Below are 24725 nucleotides of genomic sequence, written 5' to 3'. Positions count from 1 at the left end.
GGCACTGTTTAATGTTGGTGATATGTACAGTTGGATCAAGTGCACCCTCAGCAAGTTTGCCTATGACACGAAGCTGTGCCATGCAGCTGACACACTGAAAGGAAGGGATGCCATCCAGTAGGACCTGGACAGGCTTGAGAGGTGGGCCCGTGCGAACCTCCTAAGATTCAACAAGGCCAAGTGCAAGGTCCTGCATCTGGGCCAGGGCAAACCTAAGCATAAATACAGGTTGGGTGAAGAATGGATTGAGACCAGCCTTGATGAGAAGGACCTGGGTGTCTTGGTTGATGAGAAGTTCAACATGAGCCAGCAATGTGTGCTTGCAGCCCAGAAAGCCAGCTGTATCCTGGGCTGCAATAAAAGAAGTATGACCAGCAGGGCGAGGAAGGTGAGTCTCCCCCTCTGCTCTGCTCTCCTGAGACCCCACCTGGAGCCCTTCATTCAGCTCTGGGACCCCCAGCACAAGAAGGACATGGACCAGTTGGATTGAGTCCAGAGGAGGACCACGATGATGATCAAAGGGCTGGAGCACCTCTCCTATGAAGACAGGCTGAGGGAGTTGGGGTTGTTCAGCCTGGAGAAGAGAAGGCTCCAGGGAGACCTTGTACCAGTCTTCCAGTACTTAAAGGGGCCTACAAGAAATTGGGAGAGAGACTCTTTGTCAAGGAGTGCATTGATAGGACAAGGGGTAATGGTTTTTAAGAGAGTAGATTTAGATTAGATATTAGAAAGAAATTCTTTTCTATGAGGGTGGTGAGGCACAGGAACAGATTGCCCAGAGAAGCTGTGGATGCCCCATTCCTGGAAGTGTTCAAGGCCAGGCTGGATGGGGCTTTGAGCAACCTGGTCTAGTGGGACCTGTCCCTGCCCATGGTGGGGGGATGAAATTAGACAATCTTTAAGGTCCCTTCCAATCCAAACCATTCTGTGATTCTGTGTGGTGTTCATTAAAACACAGGGTACTTAAGGACATATGACATGGTGCTTAATCTGCAGATAACTGAAAACTTCATGCCCTGTCTGTTAGGAAGGATTCCTTTGTGCTTTTTTTGTGATCCCCAGGCATCAGATATAAAAAGATAAGCACCATATGTTTGTTTATCATGTGGGGGAAGAAGATGGAAGGAGATGAAGAGACAAGGCATTGGCTATCACAGCCCTAGAAGGAAATGCTCCACAGCTGGATGAGGGCTGGTGAAGTCTTACACCCTAACAGAGACTCACCTGGGTCAGAGACAGCAGTGCAGATTTCAAGGACTGCTAAACTGTAGGTTTGGATCAAAATTTGGGGGGGACATGGAAATATTTCTTTCCAGTTACAAGTAGGATCACGCAGAACTCTTGAAATCAACTCAAAAGCGTTCTTTTTCAGGGCACTCTCTGGGGCAACAGATTGCTTCCTCCCATAGATAATAATGGAAGTTTTTCATAATTAACTGAGTCCTCTGTTAATGTTTTTACCATAGCTCTAAATTCTTATGAATACATTACCTGTTTCAGTAGCTATAACGTGATACTGATCTTCTGGTTTCTGTGTGTCATATGGATTTCCTGCTGGCACTGTTGGAAAAATACCTGGGAAGGATATCAGATCTTTTAGGAAAACTGTGTGTATAAAATATAGCTGTTATGTTGTTTAATAAATTAATCATAATTACATTTTCATTTACATTGGAAAAAAAAACTTTTCCAGGATTAAACTGCTGCATGTAAGTGCGTAAATAGGACTTTACTGAAAAATTGTGTTTATATCTGGAACAAGAATTATAACCAGTAGTATTCAAAATGATAGCCATATATTTGTAGCTATTAGTCTCTATAAGATACATTTTTCACATGTTCCAGTACTAAGCTATGTCTGTTAAACTTGAGTAATTTTGGAGGGTCTGGTAAGTTATCCTTATAGTTATTTATTATTGCAATTCAATTCAGTGTATCAGAATTTCTTACCGTAATCTGGCTCTGCTCTGTCTCCTAATTCTTTTTCTAAGACATTGTCTGTTAAATCAATATTTGAAATCAATAGTTAAAGAATTAAATGTGTAATAAAACAGATACTTTCATTATTTTGCATGTGGTACCACAGAAATAGATATATTCTCCAAAACAATAATTACTTTTTTTTTTCAGCATTTAGTTTTCTCACCAAAGATTATTTGCATACTAGTGTCAATTCACTTCTAGTTCATACTTTTCCCTCCCCTTTGAAAAGGGCTATATTTAATTGAAGTTCCATTTCCTGGTGGCATCTGCTAGGTTATTGGCTAAATCACTGAATCTCTTAATTTCTTGTGCTGAATAAAACTCTTAACATATCCAAAGTTTCATTTACGTAGTTGATACTAAAACAGTATAAGAAAGGAAGTGTTCTTGATTAATGCTTAAGTCTTATTCAGATTTTTAAAATAATGCCTAAAGAATATTGGCTATAAAGCATAACAAAGAAGCTCAAGTTTTTGAGGTTAGATGTCAGCTTCATGTAATTTGGTTTTACAATGGGCAGCCCTAAATGGGCTGTGGTTTCTAATGTATCACATAGGAAGTAAAACTACCAAAATAGGAATGATAGTATCATATTCCTTGTAATGCATAAGAAACTGGAGGACCAAATCTGGCTTTAAGTTGTACTGCAGAGGCTTATAGGTTTACTTACGGTTATTGTTACAAAAAAAATTTATAAAGATTACAAAAATAATGACCTCACGTTGAAAGGATGAGCACAGGAGTAGAATCTGCATGATATTTTGAATACCATTCCTTTATCCTAAGATAATATTAATATAATAGTGCTACTAGCCTGCAGTTCCAAGTGTCCTGATAAACGCAAAATGCTGAGAGAAATCAAAGAGGGATTAATGCCTACTAGAACAAAAGTAATTATTTCATCTCCTCTGGTAAAAACTGGCTACATTTGGCCATATATAAAGAAAGATATCAAAATACCACTAAGAACTGAGTTGTTCACTCTAGACAGCAGAAAAGGAGATGAGTTTTTAATTTGATTGTATAATCAAACCTACAGGAGCTGGACAGGAACTAAAAGCGGTTGCAATTATCAACCTACAATTAAGTTTAAGATCAGTGAATGATCAATATGATTTAAAGTCAGACTGAACATTGCAACAATGCTTAAGTGCTTAAAAATGAAAGTGACTACCAGAATTGCAGTTGCTGCTTGAGTATGACTGCCCAATGAAAGACTACTCTGTACTTGCTGCTGATAAAATCAGATGCAGCTACATCATGAACACATACAACCTCTCCATTTTGGCCTATGACTGGTATCATACACCATATACTCAGACAGGAATGTTGTGAAAAACAACACGCTAAGATAAAAAAGTGAAATTCAATGTCCACATGTCACCATAACAGTCCTAGTAAATTGGCTGCGTTTTTTATTACAAATAGTTGAAGTTGAAGCTATTACTGTTATTTGGAGAGAAAAGGAAGGTCTTTTGTAAGTCTTCCTGGGTTTCAGATAGCAAGTGTAATTTTCTTACACTGCGGTATTTTCTTTAGGTACTGAAAGAAATGTTATATACCTATTTATATACACATATACATCTATTCTTTTCTTCCATGTGATACAAGAATACATTTCTGGAGAATAGTCTTTTGCTGACAAGCACAATTCCAGCAGCATGGAAAGTAAATAGCTAGGATTTTGCAGTAGTGTATTTAGATACATAATAATGTCAATAATAATCTGTCTATTGTTTGCCTTATTGATGTAACATTCCTCATTATACACTAGTGATTTATTTATACATGGTGAAAAAAATATAAATTCATTTTCATTGTTACTTTTATCTGTTTGTTTTCTGGAAACTCAAAATATCCAGCTTTTTTTTTTCTTATAGAGAAAGCAATAGGATTTAATAAGTCTGTATCAGATCACAGCTGGAATGGTAAGTAGTTCGCTATTGTAGAATGATTATTCCACTTACATTTGTTTGTTTTTAAAGATATGAAATATACTTGAAACGGAGCCCTTTTAATCAAACTTACATTTTTGGATGTTATAATTTTGCTATTCTGCTATTTTTATAATAAAACTTGTTATTATTTTATTTTATTCTCTTATTTTAAAATAATTGTGATCAGCTGTAGAAGTGATAGAATTTTGCAGATCACAGTTCCTTCAATGGCCCGTATGACCAACATGATCACCAACCACCAAAAGACAAATGACAAATGATAGACACTAATAATTTTAGAAGAAACAACAGAGGGTGGGGTGTTAAATGTGTGGATATATCAAACCTTCCAAGTATTCAGCATTTAATTGCAATATTAATTGCTATTATTAACACCATTAAGACAATAGACAGTGACACAATTTTCTATCCACCAAAGCTGGTGGAAGAAAATAGCCTGAATCTCTAAAACAAAATGTATCATCTCCAAAGACTGTGATCACTGATAGATCATGAATATAGAAAACAATAGGAAATACTGCAGAATTAGGTGGGCTAAATAGCTGCTAAGAGTAGGATTTCATATGCATTCTGACTTCCAGCTTAGTTTTTGAAAAGCAAGCACACCACAAATTATTTGAATACATTTGCATGATCCTGCTGAAAAACATGTTTTCATTTACTGTAAATACCGTCAAAAGCAGAAGCTGTTACAGGCTCAACTTGTAAGTTTACTTTTCATGTCCTTTTTCTGATTGCACTGTGTTCTAGTTTATAGTTCACATTTCCTCTGCTGACTTATACAGAACCTATGTCATGTCTGGAAGTACAGCCAAATTGCCTAAGATCTGGCTTTTTCTATCACTATCTGAACTAGTGTGCATCTGCTTTTTGTATCTATAAATCTACATGTGTGAATGCAGACTTTTTTTCCCACTGTTCTGGACTTACTGTTTTTTTTCTTTAAGCCAGAACTGTTAGAAATAGTTCTCATATACATACGTTGATATAAAATATCAGAGGTATGAGACAGTTTAATTTTTTGCTGTAGGCACAAGAGATGCTCTGGTCATCGTACTTGATAGCAAGCAGAGGAATTAAAAAATGGCCATTTAAAATACTTAATGGAGAATAAGCTACTGAATGAGTTGAAGTAAACCTGAGAAGGCGTGATAGTGAAGCTAACCTTGAAAACGTTCTTATTGGATACAGACAGTTTTATTTAAATTATCAATAAATAGATACATTACATCCTCTATTAATATCAACTCCACCACTCACACGCCAAAGGAATCAGTATCATGGGCAGGTCTAATGGTATGACCACATGACATTTGCAGCTTCCCTCATAAAACAAGAGGCATTGTTTTTCTAAGAAAGGGCCCCACCTGTGAAATATGACTTTAGTGTCACCTACCTGGGCCATACTTGCAGATAAAATTGTGCTTCATGTTGCATCTGTCATCATTCCACTGATAAAGATATGGCCCTCCCAGACCAGGATTTGCAGTTGGCTGATGATACATCACAACACAGGCTTCACTTCCACAGGAAGGCTCATCTGTGTACCAATTTCTAGCAGTATACATAAATAAAAAATTTTATATGTTGATGATAAATTTCATCAGAACATCAAGGAAAGCAGTTAATATCAATGAAGAAATGTCAATCCCAGTGGCCCCACCATCTTCAAAGATAAGCTGCATTTCCCACAACACCTCTGTGAAAGGAGTTTAGGGCCTGGGCTACAAATATCTGGATCTTAAAAATATTAACAATAATAATAATCTGGCCAAAATCATCACTGCAGACATAACATTCTGCTGCTTTCTTGCCCATTTTCATTCCTATTTGACTCTTACCTGCCCCTGTGAGCTGTTGTTGTTCTGGCCTTTTTCTTCAGAAAATTAAAGTGTTTTTTTTTTTTTCAAAAGACAGGGTAAAACCAGAATGATTTGAATTAAATAACACTTATTAATTTACTTGTTGGCTGCCTGCCTGATCTAAGGTGGCCAGTCTTGCAGAATTTGTCTGAAATGAGAGTAAGGACAATTTTAGACTGGACCTACATTATGCCATCCTTCCACAGATTCAAATCAAAAACCCTTGCTCCTTTGGAGAATTTAAGGAGTCATGCTGTTAACTTCATGGGGCAGCAAGTCTTTCTGCTTCTTTCTCTACAGACTTGCCAGGCATTTCACCCTCCTTTTCTTTCCATGAAACCTTCTCAAGAAGCAGTTTTACAGACTTACCTGAATGGTGAAATACTTCCATCAGCCCACTGGTAGAGGTCAGGGCAAGCGCTTGAGGTGGCTAGTCCATCACTGCTTCTCCACAACCCAATCCAGAAATCTCCATCAGAAATCCCAGAGCCTGACTTTGTGAGGTTTTGCAACATGTTCTCTATTAATTGTTGCTCAGCTTCACTTTCTAAGCTCAGTAAAGCCCCGCCATCAATTTCACAAGCTTGGCGGGCCTCCTGAAAACCCACACGTCTAGACAAGTCCTGGAAATAAGCTATCTTGTAACAAGAACGCTTGAAGTCACCATAGCACACCTTTTGACCTGAAAAAAAAAAAATATAATAAAAAATAGGTGGGTGAGCATATTAAAAAATATGACAAATGAGAAGAAGAAGAAAAAAGTACAGAATAGCATGAATACAGCGATGCAGAAGGAGAGCAGACTTTTTCTTGAGCCCCTCTACGGAAGGACTACGGAAGGTGATACAGAGACACTACTGGAAAACTTAGCTTGAATTTAACATAGCTCATATCCCACTAGTACATAGGAATCTATGGCTTTCTTCCCAAGGTTTCTTAAACTGTCTCTGAGAAACTGAAAACTCCCACCAACTTCTAGAAAAAATGTTATCTTCTTTAATGACTGTACCATCAGGTACTTTTGTTAAAGCTAAGATTTGGAAGGTAGCTTTTTCTATCTATTTCATAGAAATGGGCCAACTCCACTTCTATTTGGTAATCAAAACTATTTGACCAGGAAAAAGTTTAACTTCTCAATTTTAGTGGAAGGAAGAAGCTAACACATTCTTGGTTCTGCTATCTGACCTTGAGAGGCTGCTTTCACAAGGACTTCATAGCTACTCTCCGCTATAGCATCTCTAAATACAACCTCTAGGTGTATGTGGAAAGACAGCATCGGTTCCTCTAAGGGTACATGATCAATTACTTCTTCAGTGCAAAAAGGAATAACAAAAAAAAAAAAAAAAGAGGAAGCCATAAACAATATACATGCACAAACCTGGCAGACAAATGTAATAGAGGAAAAGACAAGAAAAAAATACTTGTCTGACACCAGCTGGAGGGCAATTGAGAAACTCCATGTAAACAGGACTTACCAACTGGTAAGGATGCAAACCTGGGGGACCAGGATGTTGGAGGGGGGGGCGGGGGGAAGGGGGTCAGTGGGATGATACACACTGAGGAGGGACTGTGCAGGGTTAGTGACTGGGGAGGAACAAGGAGGGAACAGAACGGGGTATAAAAGCAGCTAGTCATGTGTAAAATGGGGCCAGTCAGTATGCTTCCCTGACTGAATCCTGCACCTCATGACCGCAGTCTGTACTGTCCTCTTATTAAATCTTTCCTTAATTATTTCTCTGTGTATTCTCACTCTCTGTCCTGTGTATAGGTATGCTTTCAGCACTAGCTCCTGGAGCAGGCAGCATCTCCCAGCCAGGCCACGACCACCACCACCACCACCAGGAGTGGCGCACATCCCAAAAAAACAGCTTCTGGGGAGGACTAATGTGAGGCGAGTGCAGGGCTACATGCTGGCAGCTGGAGTGGGGCCACGGGTCACAACCTGTGCGCCTGGTGACAGCTGCTAGGGAGTGCAAGTGTCTGTATCTTTCCCAGCCTACTGTGGGTGGGGTGTGCACATGTATTCATCAGCAAACTTTAAGCTGAACCAGGCAACAAGTACCAGAGGCCTTGGGTCCAGGGCAAGGGCAGACGTTCAGTGCTGGTACGCCCAAGGGGACTTGCAGATGTGGTGTAGATGAGGGATGAGTGTGTAAAGTGAGCTTCAAGCTGGGCCAGCTGGTAAGTATGGGACCTGTGAAGTGGGTAATGGGCCTGGCATCAGGATCCAGGCTGGGTGCTAGACACACAGTGGGACTGTGCTGGTACTCGAGGGATCCTGGCACGGTGCTGGGTAGAGAAGGGCCTTGCTGGTGTTTGAGGGATCTGCTAATGTGTGTGTGCTTGTGAGCCTGAAGAGTGCTATGTGTGTGTGTGTGCACCTGCTTTCACTAGGGCCCTTCTGTCTCTGTGAGTCCAACAGGAGGAGCAGACACAGCCATCTGTTTATCTATAACATGGGACCCACATGTGGGTGCTGCTGAAGGCAGCGCCTGGTCTGCAGCAGTCTGTGTGACCAGCCCTGTCTGTGTGTCTGTGGGACACGTGCTTAGCTTTGCTACAGGTTGAACCTGTAAATAGGACAGCTGCAGCCGCATCCCGCAGCCCCGGCAGGGACCCCAAGCACCAGGCTGGACTCCAGGGACCAGGCAGGAGAAGAGCAGGAACCAGAGGTGCTGGAGGTGGCAGCCACACTCCTAAAGTCCCTTAACACAGTCAACAGAAGCTCCAGACATTAGCAGATATCGCAGTACTATCCAGATACCACAAAAAATCCCTACTGTGCTTTCAAAAAGCACTCGATCTACTGCATTCACAAAGGTTTTCCCTTGCCCTTCAGAGTTTTGTCTGTAAAAAATAAAAAAATTAAAAGTCAAATGATGAAAGAATGTCTTTTCCTTCCAGTTATTAGGCTGAGAAAGGCAGATGCCCTTTTCCTGAAATGGAAAAACAATTATCTTCAACTAGAGAGATTCTCTAGAGTTTATTCAACATATACAAGATGTGATACGAGCAAGCTCACTTATCAGATGCTACTGAACTCCAGTGAGTTTATTTGGAGGACACAGGAACGGTTCTAAAAAGTATGTAAGGAAATAAACTAAGCACCTTTTAAAAGATCAGTTTTTCCAGTATGTTTTGTTACCACTGCGAAATAAACTCTCCTACATTTTTCAAACTAAATAAGAATTACTGAAGGATACCAACGTAATAAGAACTACATTATCTAAATTACTTATAAACCAGACAATTTTTTTTTTTCTGTAACATTGAATGTAGAAAGAGCCATAATCCTAGCTGGGCAATGGTGCTGAAAAATCAAGGGGAATGCACTTCATTACAGATGCGTATAAAATAATGTGTTTCTTCATAAGACTGCTTTAAACAAAAATTAAAAAGAACCCCTATTATCAAAGTAACAGAGTGATAAATCTAAATGCTCAAAAGAGTGAAGTACAAGAATGAAAGCTGCATATGAAATCACAGCTCAACTCATTTATTTATAATGTTGCAATTAAAATTTTCCTAGTGTTGACACAACTTTATTTTTCCCAGGAGCTTTGTATCATTGACAGGACGGATTGCACAGTGAGGAAGGAGCTGTTCAACATTCTGATCCTCATCACTGGGTGACTATGGCTTATTGCCAGAGTACACATATGTACATAAGAGTGCAAGGTTAGCACTGAATTATGTAAGACGGTAATCATTTATAAGGAACTGGACCACACCCCTCCCTGTAACTAAAGATTGAATTCAAAGCTTTAATTCAAGATGTATAAGCAGATTTAAGGAGGTTCCTTTGTCCATTGTCTTGCTGTTTTTATTTCCTAGACAATTTTTAGAAAAACTCCAATAGAAATCTTTCATTTGGTGCATGTGTTCTCCTTGACATTAAGTAGTAAAATCAGGTAACAAAACAAGCAAATTCAGGTAACAAAATATCTCTGCCATGATTTCTGTTCAAACCACTAAAACGAGTTGACCACTATAGATGTCAATGCCTTTGCTGCACCTCCCTGTCATGGGAAAGGAACCAGCTTTCCATCCATAGCATCACACTTCCACTCCCCTGCCTCTTATGTTTCTCATGCGCCTGAAATGCCCCCTCACTCTCCATTCCCATGCACTTTCCCTGTTCTTCTGTTACTGCCCTAAAACCTGAATTGAATGACCTCTCCAACAGGAGAAATGGGTCCTTGCTGACCAACTGACCAAGCTTCTTCAGTGTACTTGACCTCCAGTCAGGTGCATGACGACTAGTCTAGCAAGGAAATTTAGGGTGCCAACTAGCATGTGCCATTTCTGAGCTGCTATAGAGTGTGTGCCCATAAGCTGTAAGCTGCACTGTATGATGATGCACCTTCCATATTGGACCAGTGTTAACAGCTCCATCACTGGCACCAAGCTGAAAAAAACGGGACTGTGCAGAGCTGGGAGAAAGACGGGTACTTGTCATGCACTGTGGCAGCAAACTGTACAATAGGTGCTACTGCAGCACTTGGTATGATCCTGTTTCATGAAGCCCAGTAACAGCTTGGCACTGTTAATGCACCCTGTGCAGGGAGCCTTCTTGGCACCATCCAGAACACAGAAGTAAAGGCCCAGCCCATACCCAAGGGTTTATCTAAAATGGTTAGTGAAAATCTGTGTGTGAAGATTTGTACGCTATTATTTCTATATAATTCAGACTGATCTGAACCATTTTTTGTAGACAATATTGTTATTGCATATATTTGTGCATTGTTAACTCTAAAATTCTGTATTATAAAACTAAAAAATTGAACAAGTGAAACTTCATATACAAGCTAACTTTTAAGTTACTTCTCTTTCATAGAATCATATCCCAAGTTGGAAGGAGCCAACAAGATTCATCAAGTCCAACTCCTGGCTCCATACAGGACAATCCAAAAATCAGACCATGTGTATAAGAGCATTGTCCAAATGCTTCTTGAACTCCAGCAGGCTTGGTGCTGTGACCACTGTCCTAGGTAGGCTGTTCCAGTGCCCTTTCATGTGTTGCCCTCTACACACACATACGCATAAAATAAAATTAAAAAAGAGTTTCATCTTTACAGGCTGATCATTTGTACAAGAATATACATCAAAACAAAAACAGAAAACAGCAAGCAACTAAGAAATATTTGTGTTTAAGACCTAACCTGCGTGAATGAAGTCTGATGCAGAGTAGTACGCTTTCTGGAAGAAGCTGTGAATATTTTTTGTTCCAGTTAATTTAGTTCCTGTGTTTAGGTAATAACCCTCTATGAATCTTTTCTTTCTTCTTTTAAAGGAGACTTTCATCTGCTGTTGTGGAGCTAGCTCAACGTGTTAATGGAAATCTGCAGTTGTGCATTAACAGCTGGCAAATCAGTTAACATTTTAGTGCTCTTCTCAGAGCATGCTGAGATGTCAAGCTTTCAAGCTTCATTTTTTACAGCTTTGTCTCACTACTATTTTATGAACTACAAAGCAGAAACAATTTGCTAGTGAAAATGACAGAACGGACCACGCTGTATAGGAGATAAGTATGGAAACATTAACTATAGGCTATTTCAACTTTTTCTAACATCTTTATGGCAGTCAACACCCTACTGTTAATCCTAAAGCAACATTTGCTATTTCAACACTACTTTAATTCCAATTTTCCTATCACAACAGAATAGAAATAATTTTGAAAGCAAGTCTATTGGATGAATCAGAATAAGATACCTATATTTATTCACTTTACATAGTAAATTAGGCTTTTGCAACCCTTCCACACAGTTTGCCCTAGGCTGTCTGAGATGAAAAAACAAACTTGAAAGAAAACATTGTTTCATCACAGCACATCCAGAAAGAAAAAAAAGATGTAAATATGTTTAGTCTTCCCTTGAACAAGAGACTAACGATCTAACTAATGCAATTAATAAGATCTAAGAATTCATTCTCACTGTTATCCCTTACAGATGCTCAGACAAGTTGATGTTTCAAACCACCCTATCTGTAGATGTGAAGGTGGAGTACTTAGACCCTTCTTTGCATGGAGTGTATTAGCTCCTTAATCCTAGAGCAACCTTCACTCTCCCAAGCAGGGCAGCTCAGATCCCAGTCAGAAGGCATAGAGAAAAGCAAAAACATGCACTTGGCTTGCTGACATAAACCCACATCTTAACTTCTCATCAACACCAGAGCTCTAATAAGTCTGTTGAGGGAAGAGTGCTATGTTGAAGCAACAATTAATTGACAGAATGTTCCCTTTTCTCCCTCCCATTCTTGCACTGCAAAACTGGAAGGTTAGGTCTCCCCAGTTTCCTCATCAGAGAACAAACCTGGATGTGTTTATGTTTTTCTCCCTTTCCTGCATATACCAGCCGTACAACAAAACTCTGGCCATGTTCCCTCAGCCTTAGCAATTCCAGTTGCCTACTGCAGAGAATCTGATTTAAATTCCTTTTCTCTCACTTTGTCTCACCATCTCTGTGGCTGAAGGAAGCAAGGGTACAGTACTTGCTCTAAGAAGTGCTAACCACCATTGCATTCATATGGCTCAGTTTTCATCCTTGGGTGTCACACAGCAGTTCCATAATAGAATGTTTTGGTAACATTGAGCCAAATCTAGCTTTAGTTCAAATACTTGATACTTAGTTAAACCATTTCTGCAGGTAATTTTGCAAGAAAAAATCTCCTTTGAGAAAAGGAGGAGCAAGCAAATATTCAGCTGGTATTTTGATCAATTATGCCTCCATTATGTTTTAATAATGATGCCTCATTAAACAGAATCAGTAATTTCCTTTAGGTCTGTCATGACAGAATTTATGATGATGTCACTGAGGACAAAAATTACTAATGAGTACCCATCTCAAAGAGTCACCTCTCTAAGTGCACAGGCTCAGTCCCATCTATAACCCATTGGCCAAGAAGGGCACAAAGGTTATTTTGAGTAATGAATGTGACTCAGCTTGAAGTTTTGGTAATCCCAGATAAAAGACAAGCTCCCTGCTGGTAAATCCCATCTCCCTTCCTCTTGAACCTAATAAACTAACCTACAGTCCATGGCTCACTTCAGCTACCATCAGTGTTCACCTAGATTTGCAAGGAACAGTAGGTGACTGTGCATAGCATGTGTAAAGAGCGAACAAAGGAATGTACAAAGCCTGCTATAGGAAGTCCCCTGTTTTCATACTGACTTTTTTCTTCACTAGATAATGGATTCAGCAGAAAAAGCAGAGGAACATTTGGTGCAAAGAAATGTGGAACATTTAACACTAACCAGAATCCCAAAGGCCAGAATGAGGCTGATGGAGGCCTCTGAAAATAAAGTAACAAAGACATAAGGACTTCTGTGAAAGAGATCATGAAATAATAGCATGATGGAAGTCAATGTAAATTAGCCAAAACATTCCACTGGCTAGATATATTTCTCTGCTTGTGTTAGGCAGTCCAGGCTTGGTCTTAAACTTGTGTGTGTGAGCACATTGACCTCAAGGGCTCTGTAACCAGCATGCAGGACAGAGGGTGTTCCACAACAAGTCCCACTTTAGAATGTGGTCAGGTTGGGCTAAAAGGAACGAAAATTTCCTAGTCACAGTTTGATTCAAAGCTAATACATCATGTCAACTATCCCTTGCAGCATTTAGTCATATTTTGATTTGGTTCAGCTGCTGGTCATGTTTTGATATGTTGTTGTTCATGTTTTACTGCATCATGCTTGTATCCATCCAGTCTACTGAATTCGATTTGTATTTTTGGTGAATCTTTTTTGGTACATTAGGTACATTTTTCCTCCCACCCTCTTCATATCTAAGTCTGCAGAGAGAATAGTCACTCATTGATGTATAGCTTTTTTCCTGAATTAGGGTTTATACCTTAACTGTCATAATACAGTTTCTCTAAAGTGATGTTTATTAAAAACAAACAAGAAAAAAAAACTTTCAAAGATTCTGAGTTCTCTTTAAGTATTTATATAAAATATTTGAGGGTCATTTGTCTTTTAAGTAGTTGTACTTCAGGGAGGTATTTGTACAGGCAGATAGTCCGTGTGCCTATCATATGGTCATTATCACATAAGTGAAGTTTCTTAAGAGAGGCTGTCCTTCTCTTAAGCAAAGCTTATCTATGACCCAGAACTTTTACAATAATTTTCATAATAGAATCTGTTTCTTGACAAATTCTTATGCTTTAGCATGTAAAAATGATAGATTATTTGGCCTGTGTTTGAGAAAGAATGGAAAGAATTTACTTGTCATTTTATAGATGCTACCTATGCGTCTGTCTTCGGCTATTAACCATTCCATATTCTGTGAATCAAAGATGATGATAGAGGCCTCAGACACCTGCCAAACACCCATCTCTAGAATTAATGCACAGAAAGAAAATGGGAAGAGGGAAGTTGTAAGAAAAGATACTGTATTATACTGTTCACACTGCAGTTCAGTACCATTGAGCAGAATATGGAGCTACACAAGAAGCATTTGTCTTAGTCTATTCCAGGTCTTATTTTCCTCTTTATAGCCATGGGAATTGATTTTTGGTTTATTTATTGCTGAACAAGTTTCTATATACCAGCATTTGCTATTTATGCTATTGTGTTGCCAAGTGCTTTTGGGGACAGGGAACTGAATGGGTTATTTCTGAATAACAACTGCTCTCAGACAAATAAGACCTACACATTTACAAAAACGAGCCATCAGAAAGGTGACAGTTCTGTTTGTAAAATGGCATTGGGCAGTGCTGATTTGGCTATTAAAGATCATTAGTTATAACTGCCCCCTTCACTAACACCTGGATTTTTCCATCTGGCTGAGTAAAAACACAATTAAAATGACACTAGCTTGTTCTAGATGTACTGGGAATTGCAATACCTGCCCTCATGAAAGGCTGTCATCTTCCCCAAGCAGTGATAGGCTTATTCACTTGCTTTACAAAGCAAATAACACACATTTATTTCTTGTAGTTAGCTTCACAGCGCTGGCACACATGGCACACTGCTAACAGAGCTGTGAAGAAGGAGCTTGATATCACCATCTCATTACGGATGGTGAAATGTTGATTAGATTCTAATTATCCATGCAGAAAAACATACAGTTACAATTATGTGAATCAATACAGGGTAAGTGCATTCAACTAGAAAACAAATATCCCTTTTTATGAAACAATTAAGCAGTTTTAGTTGCTGGTTTGTGTGATATATAGGCATCAAAAAAAATCTTCTAAGTATTTCACAAGTACTTCCCCCCTTCAAATCATTAAAGTCCTAACAGTTTTCCTTTCTTTTAAGTGAAACATATCTACTTTTGGCATCAGTTCTGCTTCAGATATCTAGCAGATCGTAAATTTAAAGCCTGAGATCCATTTAGCTTCTCCTGTAATAACTGTTTTCCTTTCTTCTGATCATGTGAACTTTACAGGTATATATCACAGGACTGATCATGACAGACAGCCATTTTCTTGGATAAGGAGCCAGCGCACAATTGCACTGTCCTTGGGGTTCATCATGCACACAAAGTGCTGACAGAGTTGCTAAGACAACCCCCTAAAAATTGCAAGTTGCCTTCCCTTTTCCCATGTGAAGGAGGAAAAGACTGATGTCAGACCTAGTTTCCCCCCCTTCTGTCTCTGATAGGTCTAGCAATGCTGTCGCTGCGAGCAACATGCTCCTTGGCATTTTACAATATATACAAATACTTCCATTTCCCCAGCAATGAATTATGCTTATTAAAAGAAATCTACAAAGCTACCCAAAGTATAACACTTCATAGGTACTAACAACCCTATTCAATTGCACAGATTCAAGCAGGGAGGCTAATGATAACACCCAAATGCCAATGGGGGCTGTTTGAGCCTATTCAAAATAGGAAGAAATGTATTAGAAAGATTTATGTATCTACAAGTCTGCTCCAAGATATGGATTATTTACCCAAGACTTAAAACACTTACTGCTGAAACCCTTAGCAGTGTTTTTGCTTGATTGTTTTCATTTTTCTGAAGTCTTCTATATACACAAACAGTATATATTTTCATATAGAATCATAGAGTTATATAGGTTGGAGGAGATGTTTAAGATCATCAGGCCCAACAATCAACCTGACCTACCAAGTCCTATCACTAAATCAAGTCCCTTTTGACCACTTTCTCTGTGAAGAAATTTTTTCAGATATCTAATCTGAACCTTCCCTGGCACAGCTTAAGACTGTTTTCCCATGTCCTATCACTTCGTCAAAAGAAATCACTTGAGAAAAGAGTGAAGAGAGAAACACCCTCCTTGCAGCAACCTCCTTTCAGGTAGTTGTAGAGAGCAATGAGGCTGATATATCACAGCATAAAGACACCAAGAACATTCCATCAATTTCAAACATTTCAGCTGTTTAACAAAAAAACTGAAGTACTGACAAAAACACTCTTACAAGACTGGCAAATTAAGTCTCTTCATCACTAGTTTTCGGTGTGGCTGTAAAGACCAGAACAGATTTCCTAGATAATTTTAAGACAGGCATGATGTGGCAGCTAGTAAATTGTTCTTAGCATTTTGTGAAATAAAACCCAAAACCATTCTATTCCAACCCAAACCATTCTATGAATCTATGAAATAGACCTGATGGAAACTGTAGGGTCTGACACGTGTGCCAGCCTAGGGGAGCATGGAGTTTACCTTATCTCCTGTTCCCCACAAGCAGACATTTTCACATATACCTAATTTTATATACATCAGTAGATTCCCTCAACAGGATTTCCTCACAAGCATAAATTTAAACATTTCTGAGGCTTTCTGCTCATTGCTCATTTCTTACTTGTCTCTAGAAGGGAATAGCTCATAAATCTTTAGTCATTAAAATATTTTTTTGCTATTCAGTACCCACAGCAAGCATCTGCCATTCTCTTATTCTTTTTCAATGAAATTTGAATTCCTTTTTCATGTAATTATATTTTCATGCGTTTGCATCCAGAGACCTATATTTACCACAGATGTAAGTAAAATGTATGTACGAATGTGATATTATATTCATTTTTTTGTTTTGTGGACTGAAAGTTTCCTAGAGTGGATCACCTTACATGCATTGCAGTATGAGTGCAACAGAGTGATAACTGATGACCTTATTGCAGTAGTCCCGTAATTAAAAAAGATAGCAATAGACAAGTCCTTGCTCATTCACCTTCTATTCAAAAGAGATGGGGGGGGGGGGGGGGGGGGGGGGGGGGGGGGGGGGGGGGGGGCAAGCAACTTTCCATATGTGGGAAACTAGAACTGGCTATAGTTCATTTTGTACAAAAATAGAAAAGACCTTCATGGACCTGTCTGTGTCTGAGCTGGCTCACCAACCTCTATAGACAACTGAAAGAAACATGTGTCCCTAAGGTGTATCTGCAGTATTTTCAAGATATATTTTAAAATGAAATTAATCACACCCCAAAAATACTTATTTTCCCTCACTGCTTATAAAGTGAGCCTAGAGTTATTATTAGTATAATTCAGCTACATTTAGATTTTGCTAAAGTCATGACAACTATTTAATTCGACTTATTTCTTAAGACTGCTTGGATCTGAAGGTCCTACTGTTTGTCAGTGGTGGGATCTTCTTCAACATGAGAAACCAGCCATTTCAGGCTAGTGAGTGCTTGGTGTGAATATGGGATTACAGTGACTATCAAGTCATTGTTGCATCTTATTTCTTATTTTACGGATAGTACTATACATTATTTTTAGATCCATGAGAGACTGGAGAAGAGAAAGCCATTATGAGAATTAGTCTTAAAAAGAAACTTTAAAAAGCAGTGCTGTAAGTTTACAGAGCACTTTATGAACCAAAGAGTGTTTTCCTGCAAACAGCATATATCTAGAAGTTTCATCTTCACAGGATCAGACCTGAACTACAGAGAAGTAAACTCAAGGTACAGAACATGACTTCAACAAGGAAGGAGACCACTTGGCACCAAGCCGCTGCACTGGGACAACACACCAACCTTGTCTCACTGGGAGCAAGAAAGCTGTGAAAGATGAGCAGAACATCCATTCTGTCCTTCAAATTATGCATCATATATGGAATCACTCTGTTCTCCTGAACCTGTCAAGTGGGGTACTGGATCTTGGCAATCATGAATTTCAGAACTGCAATGCCTTACTTCATCTTTGAAAAACGTAGTTAAATTGGGAATCTCCATTCCTGGAAAAGTGACATGCTCACCTGAGACAAAGTGTTAGAGTTTTTCTTCTCTCTTTCCTTAGCCCCTGAAAAGATCTGCAGTCTATCCAGCCTGCAAAACACTCCCCAGAAGCAAGGTAAGTTTTACCAGGTTGATATATAGGGGAATTGCTTCTAATACAGAAGTCTCATTCCTGAAAATGATTTAAGTACTTTGGTATTTCTACCCTGCTATGGACTCATCCACCATCAAGCATCTCAAGCTATCACTACTGTGTTTTCAACTATGAGTCACAGCAGTTTACCTAAGATAAAGTGTCTTTCTGTGGAATACTATGTAATTTCTTGCTTAGGAGCAAAGAGTGTTTAGAAAAAACATATATTATATCCAAGAGTCATCACTTCATTTCAATTTAAGAACCCAGATCATTGACTAGTCCCCAAGAAGACACTGGTCAAAAGAGGTGCAGAAAGAGAGAATTAATAAAGGAGTCATTAAATGCCCAACTTATCTTTCAGTTCTCAAAGTCTCAGCTTTAGTGATTGTTGAGACTCATGTTTAAATCAATCAAACAAAAAGATCCTGTACCATGTGTATATGCATTTCCATTAAAAAACTTTCCAGTATGGAACCAAATGCTGAATATTCGCAACAAAATACACGTACGATAGCTGTGTAACAAACAGCATATCTCTTCTAGATGAGACTAGCAGTGTTTTTTCTAATAATACTGTTCCAAATTCTGAGCTATCAATGTAGCTTAAAAATAACAGACCATGTTACTAAAACCAGCAGGTTTCATCTACCAAAATTACTGAACGACATTAAAGCCAGACAAAACTCATGTGTCATAAACAGTCCAAGACCGCTGAACTAAATTAAATTTTGCCTTTTGAGAAAGGGTTTGTTATGTCTATCCAATTTATTACCCATGAAAATACATCTTTAATGATTTTACTTTGCAATATTTTATGGCTATCTCAAATCCAGTTAATAAGCTGTGCAAATGAACACATCTACATCCTCAAAGGTATCTGAAGCAAATGAGCCTATAGTTTAAGAAAAACTTATTGTTTCGTGGCCTGCCAAATATTTAACTTTATTCAGTATTCTATATATTCAATTACTTTTACACCAAAATAGACATACACCGCTTTAAAATACTTTATCTAGTACTTAATCTGCTATTGATACATTGCCATAGTGAAGAGAAAATTTTTAAAAGCCTTAGAAATATAAAAGGATAGCAAATGGCAGTCATTAAAGTATATTTTTTATGATTAATACATAGGCTGTTAAATGATTAGTAATAAAATTAGCTTGCATCTTTCCTGCCCAATAGATACTTAAAGTAATTGCATCTTTGCAAACTGCATTATCATCACTTTATGTTCTTCATGATGTCATGGGACAGCAAGGCAGACTCAGCAGTTTCTTCTGAGCCTGCTTTGATCCTTTTCTTTAAGAATCAATTCCCTGGCAAGACTAGATTCTCTGATAGGGAGGCTGTGAGCACTGCTCAATACATCTGCCTAGCAACATTAAAAATTGCAAACCACTTACATAACTTCTCTTTAGCAATTGCCAAATTAAAGATGACAGAAATAATGCCTAAATATGAATGGCCTGGTGCAAATAATCTATTTGATTGTAGCCTAGGAAGACTAACATACTTGGAAAAAAAAGAAACAGGAAACCTTTTGCTAAGGAAATAGCATTTTGAAAGTGTAGACCTTTTCTTCTGTGCCCTCTTGCTGCTGTGGGCAAAATGGTTGAAATTTTGCAATTATTGCTAGGACTACTGGAACCTTACTGCAATTAATGGGAACCTTTCCACAAGTTTCAACCAGCACTCATGTCAGTTTCAGGAACATTTGTTTTTAGTGTGAATGATAGGGATTATATTTTTAAACATATTTGGAAAGTGGAGAGATTTCCATTTACTGTAGATTATGATGATTGAAGCCTAAGTTACTGATTTTTCAGAATCAGATCTGTATAAGATGTAGACTTCTAAATTTAATGTAAGCCTGTTTAAGTCCAAACAGTTGGTTATTGTATACAGATAAGCTAGAGTGAAGTGATGTGGACAGCAAACACTGTCCAATAATTCAACAATACTATTTCTTGCTTGAAAGAGTGCAGACTACTAGTTGCACTAGACCTATCCATGTGCACATGGCAGGAGAGGGGTGTGGTTCAGGTGGAGAAACAGTCAGTCCTCCCTCCTGCCAGTATTTCTGGAAATAGGCATGCTAAATATCTTTGACAGTTACTGCCTAGAATGGATTCCCTTTGCCAAATGAATACATCTTCAGCCAATATATTTAATAGTACATAAAAGATTCCTTCAGTAAGTGACTTCAAATCTCCTGTATTAAATCAGCCAAACATTAGCTAGTGTAATAGAGCAACATGAGACTCATCACATGCTTTTAAATACTCACTGATTAGCCTGTATTCTCTCCAAAACAGGAAGTCCACCTAGGAATTGTTTGTCTATGTAGTACACGTTATGTACACTGTTTTAAAAGCTGGACCTCTGTTCATTTTGGTGTATGTGTCACTTAAATGCACAAGATTCAGGTAGAAGATTAAGGGTCCGGATTTCCTCCGGCACACACTGAGAATACTAAAAGCAAAGTGCAATCTCATGGACAAGCAATCTTCACTATTACTTACAACAACAAAGTGCAGTGTAGTATTCATTCAAATTGCTAAACTAAGAGTTTTGCTGTATTGTATATGACTACACAGTTTACATTATAACAGAAAGAGATGAAACTTCTGGGTACGCTCTAGGCAGGCAAGCTTTTTCAAAATGTTTTGAACTACTGCTACTTAACTATTTTTCCTGAAACATAATTTCTCTCACACACAAAAGCACACCTCAGCTGTGCACATGAACGTGCAATGAATAGGACATCATTGCAGTGGGCAGTGACTACTCCATTAGCAAATAAGAAGGAAACTGCCTGAAATCAGCAACCTACTGCTTGCTACCAAAAACCCTACAACTTTCCTTGACATTTTACCATCACAGCCTCTGAGACAGCTCATATAAAAATAACTTGCATTGCTCTGCAATCAGTTTATGAAGAGACACGTTCTTACCTGCATAGACAGAGATTTACACACGACTTGTTAACAAGTGCAGCCAAGTGTGTAAAACTTTGTTTCAAGATAAATGTTTGGATTTGCTTGTGCGCTCAACACGCCTCCAAGAGCCCATTAGCTTTAGCTTGGAGAATCTGACCCGAAGTCCAATTGCGAACAGCCTTTTTGTTACTTTTAGCAGCTTCCAAGCATATATACTTCTGTGTTGGAAACACACAATGGGATCCTAAAGCTCTTACACTAAATTTAACCTCACATTTTAGACACAGATTTCTGAAGTATTGTCTTCCTCTCCACATTAAGAGAGCTGTGGATACACCCGCACATAACAAAATTACTTATGCTGTACATCCTTAATAGTTTGCTTCCTCCTCCTGCCTAAGAGAAGAAACATTCCCGTGTCGTTGCAAACACATCTCACTGCATAGCTGTTTCTCAGAACGACACTGTAGCAAGTCCATGCTCTGGTTTTAAGCAGTTAGAGCTGCGTCAGGCAGGCAGGCAGGCAGCCTTAAAACTCTGTACAAGAAAACTCCACGGCGCCAGGAGCCGACTCAAGGCTAGTGCAGAAGTTTGGCCGCCGAGCCTCCTGTCTCTGCCGAGCCGGGATCCCAGCCGCTCCAGGCTCTGATGGGCGCACTGGTCCAGCCGAGGTCACTCTCAGCCGGCCAGCCCCTAGTCCACCACCGGGCCACCAGACGCTGGGCTACTGCGGGAGCCCCAGGGAAACCGGGCTGGCCGAGCACGAAGCCGCTCGCCCACCAGCACGCCCACCAGCCGGCCGCCAGCCCGCAAGTTCACTTATCTCCTGCCTTGCTCCCGCACCCCCCCCCGCTTTGTCACCGCTGCCCCGGCCGCCGAAACCCCCCGACGCCGACCCCGGCCCCGCTACTCACCGCTGAGGACGCGCCCGGCGAGCGCCCCGGTGCCTCCCAGCGCGGCGGCCGCCAGCACGGCCACCAGCAGGGCCACCAGCCCCTGCCCCTGCCCCTGCCCCAAACCACACCCCAGCCCCAGCCCCCCGCCGGCCCCCATGCCGGCGGTGCCCGCCGAGAGCCGCTCCCCTCCGGGCAGCCCGACCCCAAGCCCGCAGCCGCCGCCACCGCCACCACCGCACACGGACGGCGGGGACGGGGCGGCCGCGATTTATCCCTTCCCCTGCGGGGGGCCGGGCCGGGAGGGCGGCCAGCACCGCCCCCCACCGCCCCCTGCCCCTGCCGGGGGGAGCGGGGCGGATTTTGGGGCGGCCGCCCCGCCCGCTGCCGTCCGGGCGGAGTGGATTTGGGGGATGTCGGAGGCTGTGTAGGTGTTCCCGGGAGAAACGCACTGCTGGCAGCTTAAACACGCGGACGTGTGCCCATGTGCAGGTGCACGAGCTCTTTTCTCCCTGCCCTGGGAGGTACCGCAGCCACGTTCACGCCTAAGGCACGCCGTGATAACTCTTTGGAACCCCTTAAGGACCGCTCCGAAGTCTTTGTCCTCCAGAGTCCTGTTGTCAAAGGGTTTTTCATTAATTACAGTCTAAATTTCTAAAGGCACACGCTCTTTCTGCGCATCAGTCTGTTACGTAGGTTCTTGTGAATGGCTTGCTTTTACATTGGGTAGATTATCACAGACCTTAGGTTTTAAACATCTTGTATGCAAACTATTTGATGGCTTGCCAGTCAACTTCATCTTTCTCAGAACTCAGCTAGAGACCATATATGTGTGTCTGATTTGAAAGTCATTTTCTCTCCAGACGTCTATAGCCAGGTTTTGAAGTCAATACATCTCAGATTACTATGGATTTTAAAGTGCGTGGTGGATTTCCTAGCAACTTTGAAGCTACCTGGGACCAGTTCCCCACTATAAAACTCACATGAAGTTTATAAGCAGTAATGGAAAATTATTTCCAGTTCTGCTATGCTTTGCTACCAGCTTTTTCTATTTCTTAATAACAAAGTTATTGTTTGACTGATGAGATTTTTTTTTCCACATGGTTTTTAGGCTTCCAAGCCTTCCAAGCTTATTTTATTTTATTTTATTTTATTTTATTTTATTTTATTTTATTTTATTTTATTTTACTATTTTATTTTATTTTATTTTATTTATTTTTATTTATTTTTATTTATTTTTATTTTTTTTTCTAAATCCATAGGTATGTTGAGCAGCGACCTCAGACTGGTCATACAGAAACATATGTTCTGGAATGGAGAAGTTACCTGAGATCTCCATGGTGTATGAGATTCAGCCTTTTCTTTATGTAAGGTTGATGGTATACAGAAATAGAAGAGCACAACCAAAAACTTATAATAAATGTGATGAGAATTTTGAAAAAAAAATAGTTTGGTAATCAAAGCCTTTCAGCCCCATATGTTTGCCCTACAACACTACAGCCCTACACCAGTGTTGCAAATATAAGGGAGTTCAAGTTTCACTGAATTGTCTGAATTCTCAAGTGATGTTCAACCAAAAGAGGTGGGGAAAATTAGAAAAAAGTTAAAGGTTTTCCAGAGTGCAAGGCCTCCTACTGTCTCAGAAATTATATGAATAGTAAGGAATGAACACACACACACACACGCACAGCTTGTGGGAATCTTATGTTGAATGCCTGCCATAGACACAAAAAGATCTTCCTTCTTCAAAAATGTCTTAAATTATTAGTTCCTAAAGCAACACTGAAATGGAGTGCTCATATATTTGCACAGCTGAAGAAACTCTCCAGGCATACACACCACCATCTCTTTTCCAGTGGAATTAAGAGCATGCAGAGGGAAGCATAAAACAAGTTCTGTCTTTAGTGAATTATGCAGCACTTTTTAAACTTGCTTTATGTGGGTTTATTAGCCAAAATGGTATATGCAGTGACAGTTCCTGGCATTCTGCTGATATTCGCTGCATTTCTCATCACACAGGTCTCCTGGAAATAAATAAATTAAAAAAAAAAGATACAGGCAGTTGTACTGTGAGAGTGCATTTTCATAGTTCTTATCTGCAGAAACTTTCCAGGCTCTTCCTCATCTTTCTTGCAGCCACTTGCAAGAAAAAAAGCATGGAGCTGAGAAAAAAAGAAAAAAAGCATGGAGTTCTATGTTGCTGCATAGAGGAGTTTTCTCTAACAGTACCAATTCACATCAGTATGAAAGTACTCGCTGATTTGTCTATGTCTCCTTATCTCTTTCATAGTTGAAGTGTATTTCTTTTTTCAGGAAAGGGTGATTCCACTTTCAGTTAAAAATAATTACTTCCCAGACCTGGCAACTCAAGATGAATTTGCATCATTCAATCATTCATCTGGGCTTTCTAAATGATGAAAAGAGGAACGGTTGGTTGCTCCCTGCTGGGACCAGTTTTAAGGTCTTTATAATACATTCATTCTGCTGATACCCTGGTTTCATCCTTAATATATGTCCCATCTCAGAATTGTGCACAACAGTGGCATTGTCAAGTAGCAGCCTAGAATTTTAACAAATTATGATAATTGTATTGCAACTCAAAAAAAAAAAAAAAAAGAAACACCACCAACAACAAAAAAATGCAGTTTTCAAGGGTCTTGTACCCAGAATATAAACAATTTTAGTTAATTAAAAGTTAGGGTAAAATCCTAATACCTTATATGTACATGAAACAACTTTTTGAAATGTAAAGTCTCATTTGTCTTGTGTCACTATTTAGTTACATTGCAAGGTTTTATTCCCTAGTCTGA

The 24725-nt window shown here is 39.6% G+C and overlaps 1 protein-coding gene across 11 annotated transcripts in view; it reads right to left on the bottom strand.

Annotated features, from left to right (window-relative positions):
• CHODL (chondrolectin) overlaps nt 1-22185 on the bottom strand; it is a 37611-nt gene extending 15426 nt beyond the window's left edge. For 2 of the 11 annotated variants that reach the window (XM_066977574.1, XM_066977552.1), the window contains exons 1-5: nt 21937-22160; nt 6173-6485; nt 5338-5495; nt 1951-1998; nt 1492-1575 (exon numbers count right to left, since the gene is read on the bottom strand). In XM_066977574.1, coding sequence (XP_066833675.1) covers nt 1492-1575; nt 1951-1998; nt 5338-5495; nt 6173-6485; nt 21937-22075 — 742 coding nt within the window. In that variant the 5' untranslated portion in view covers nt 22076-22160. Of the gene's footprint in view, nt 1-1491; nt 1576-1950; nt 1999-5337; nt 5496-6172; nt 6486-21936 lie in introns of all 11 variants that reach the window. The other 9 variants (XM_066977566.1, XM_066977565.1, XM_066977562.1 and 6 more) reach the window with 6 other exon arrangements.
• Between the last annotated feature and the right edge of the window lie 2540 nt (nt 22186-24725).

The sequence above is a fragment of the Anser cygnoides genome, chromosome 1, assembly GCF_040182565.1.
Source record: "Anser cygnoides isolate HZ-2024a breed goose chromosome 1, Taihu_goose_T2T_genome, whole genome shotgun sequence".
Taxonomy (NCBI): domain Eukaryota; kingdom Metazoa; phylum Chordata; class Aves; order Anseriformes; family Anatidae; genus Anser; species Anser cygnoides.
Note: the sequence above shows the minus strand (reverse complement) of the source record. Positions and strands in the feature narration are given on the sequence as shown.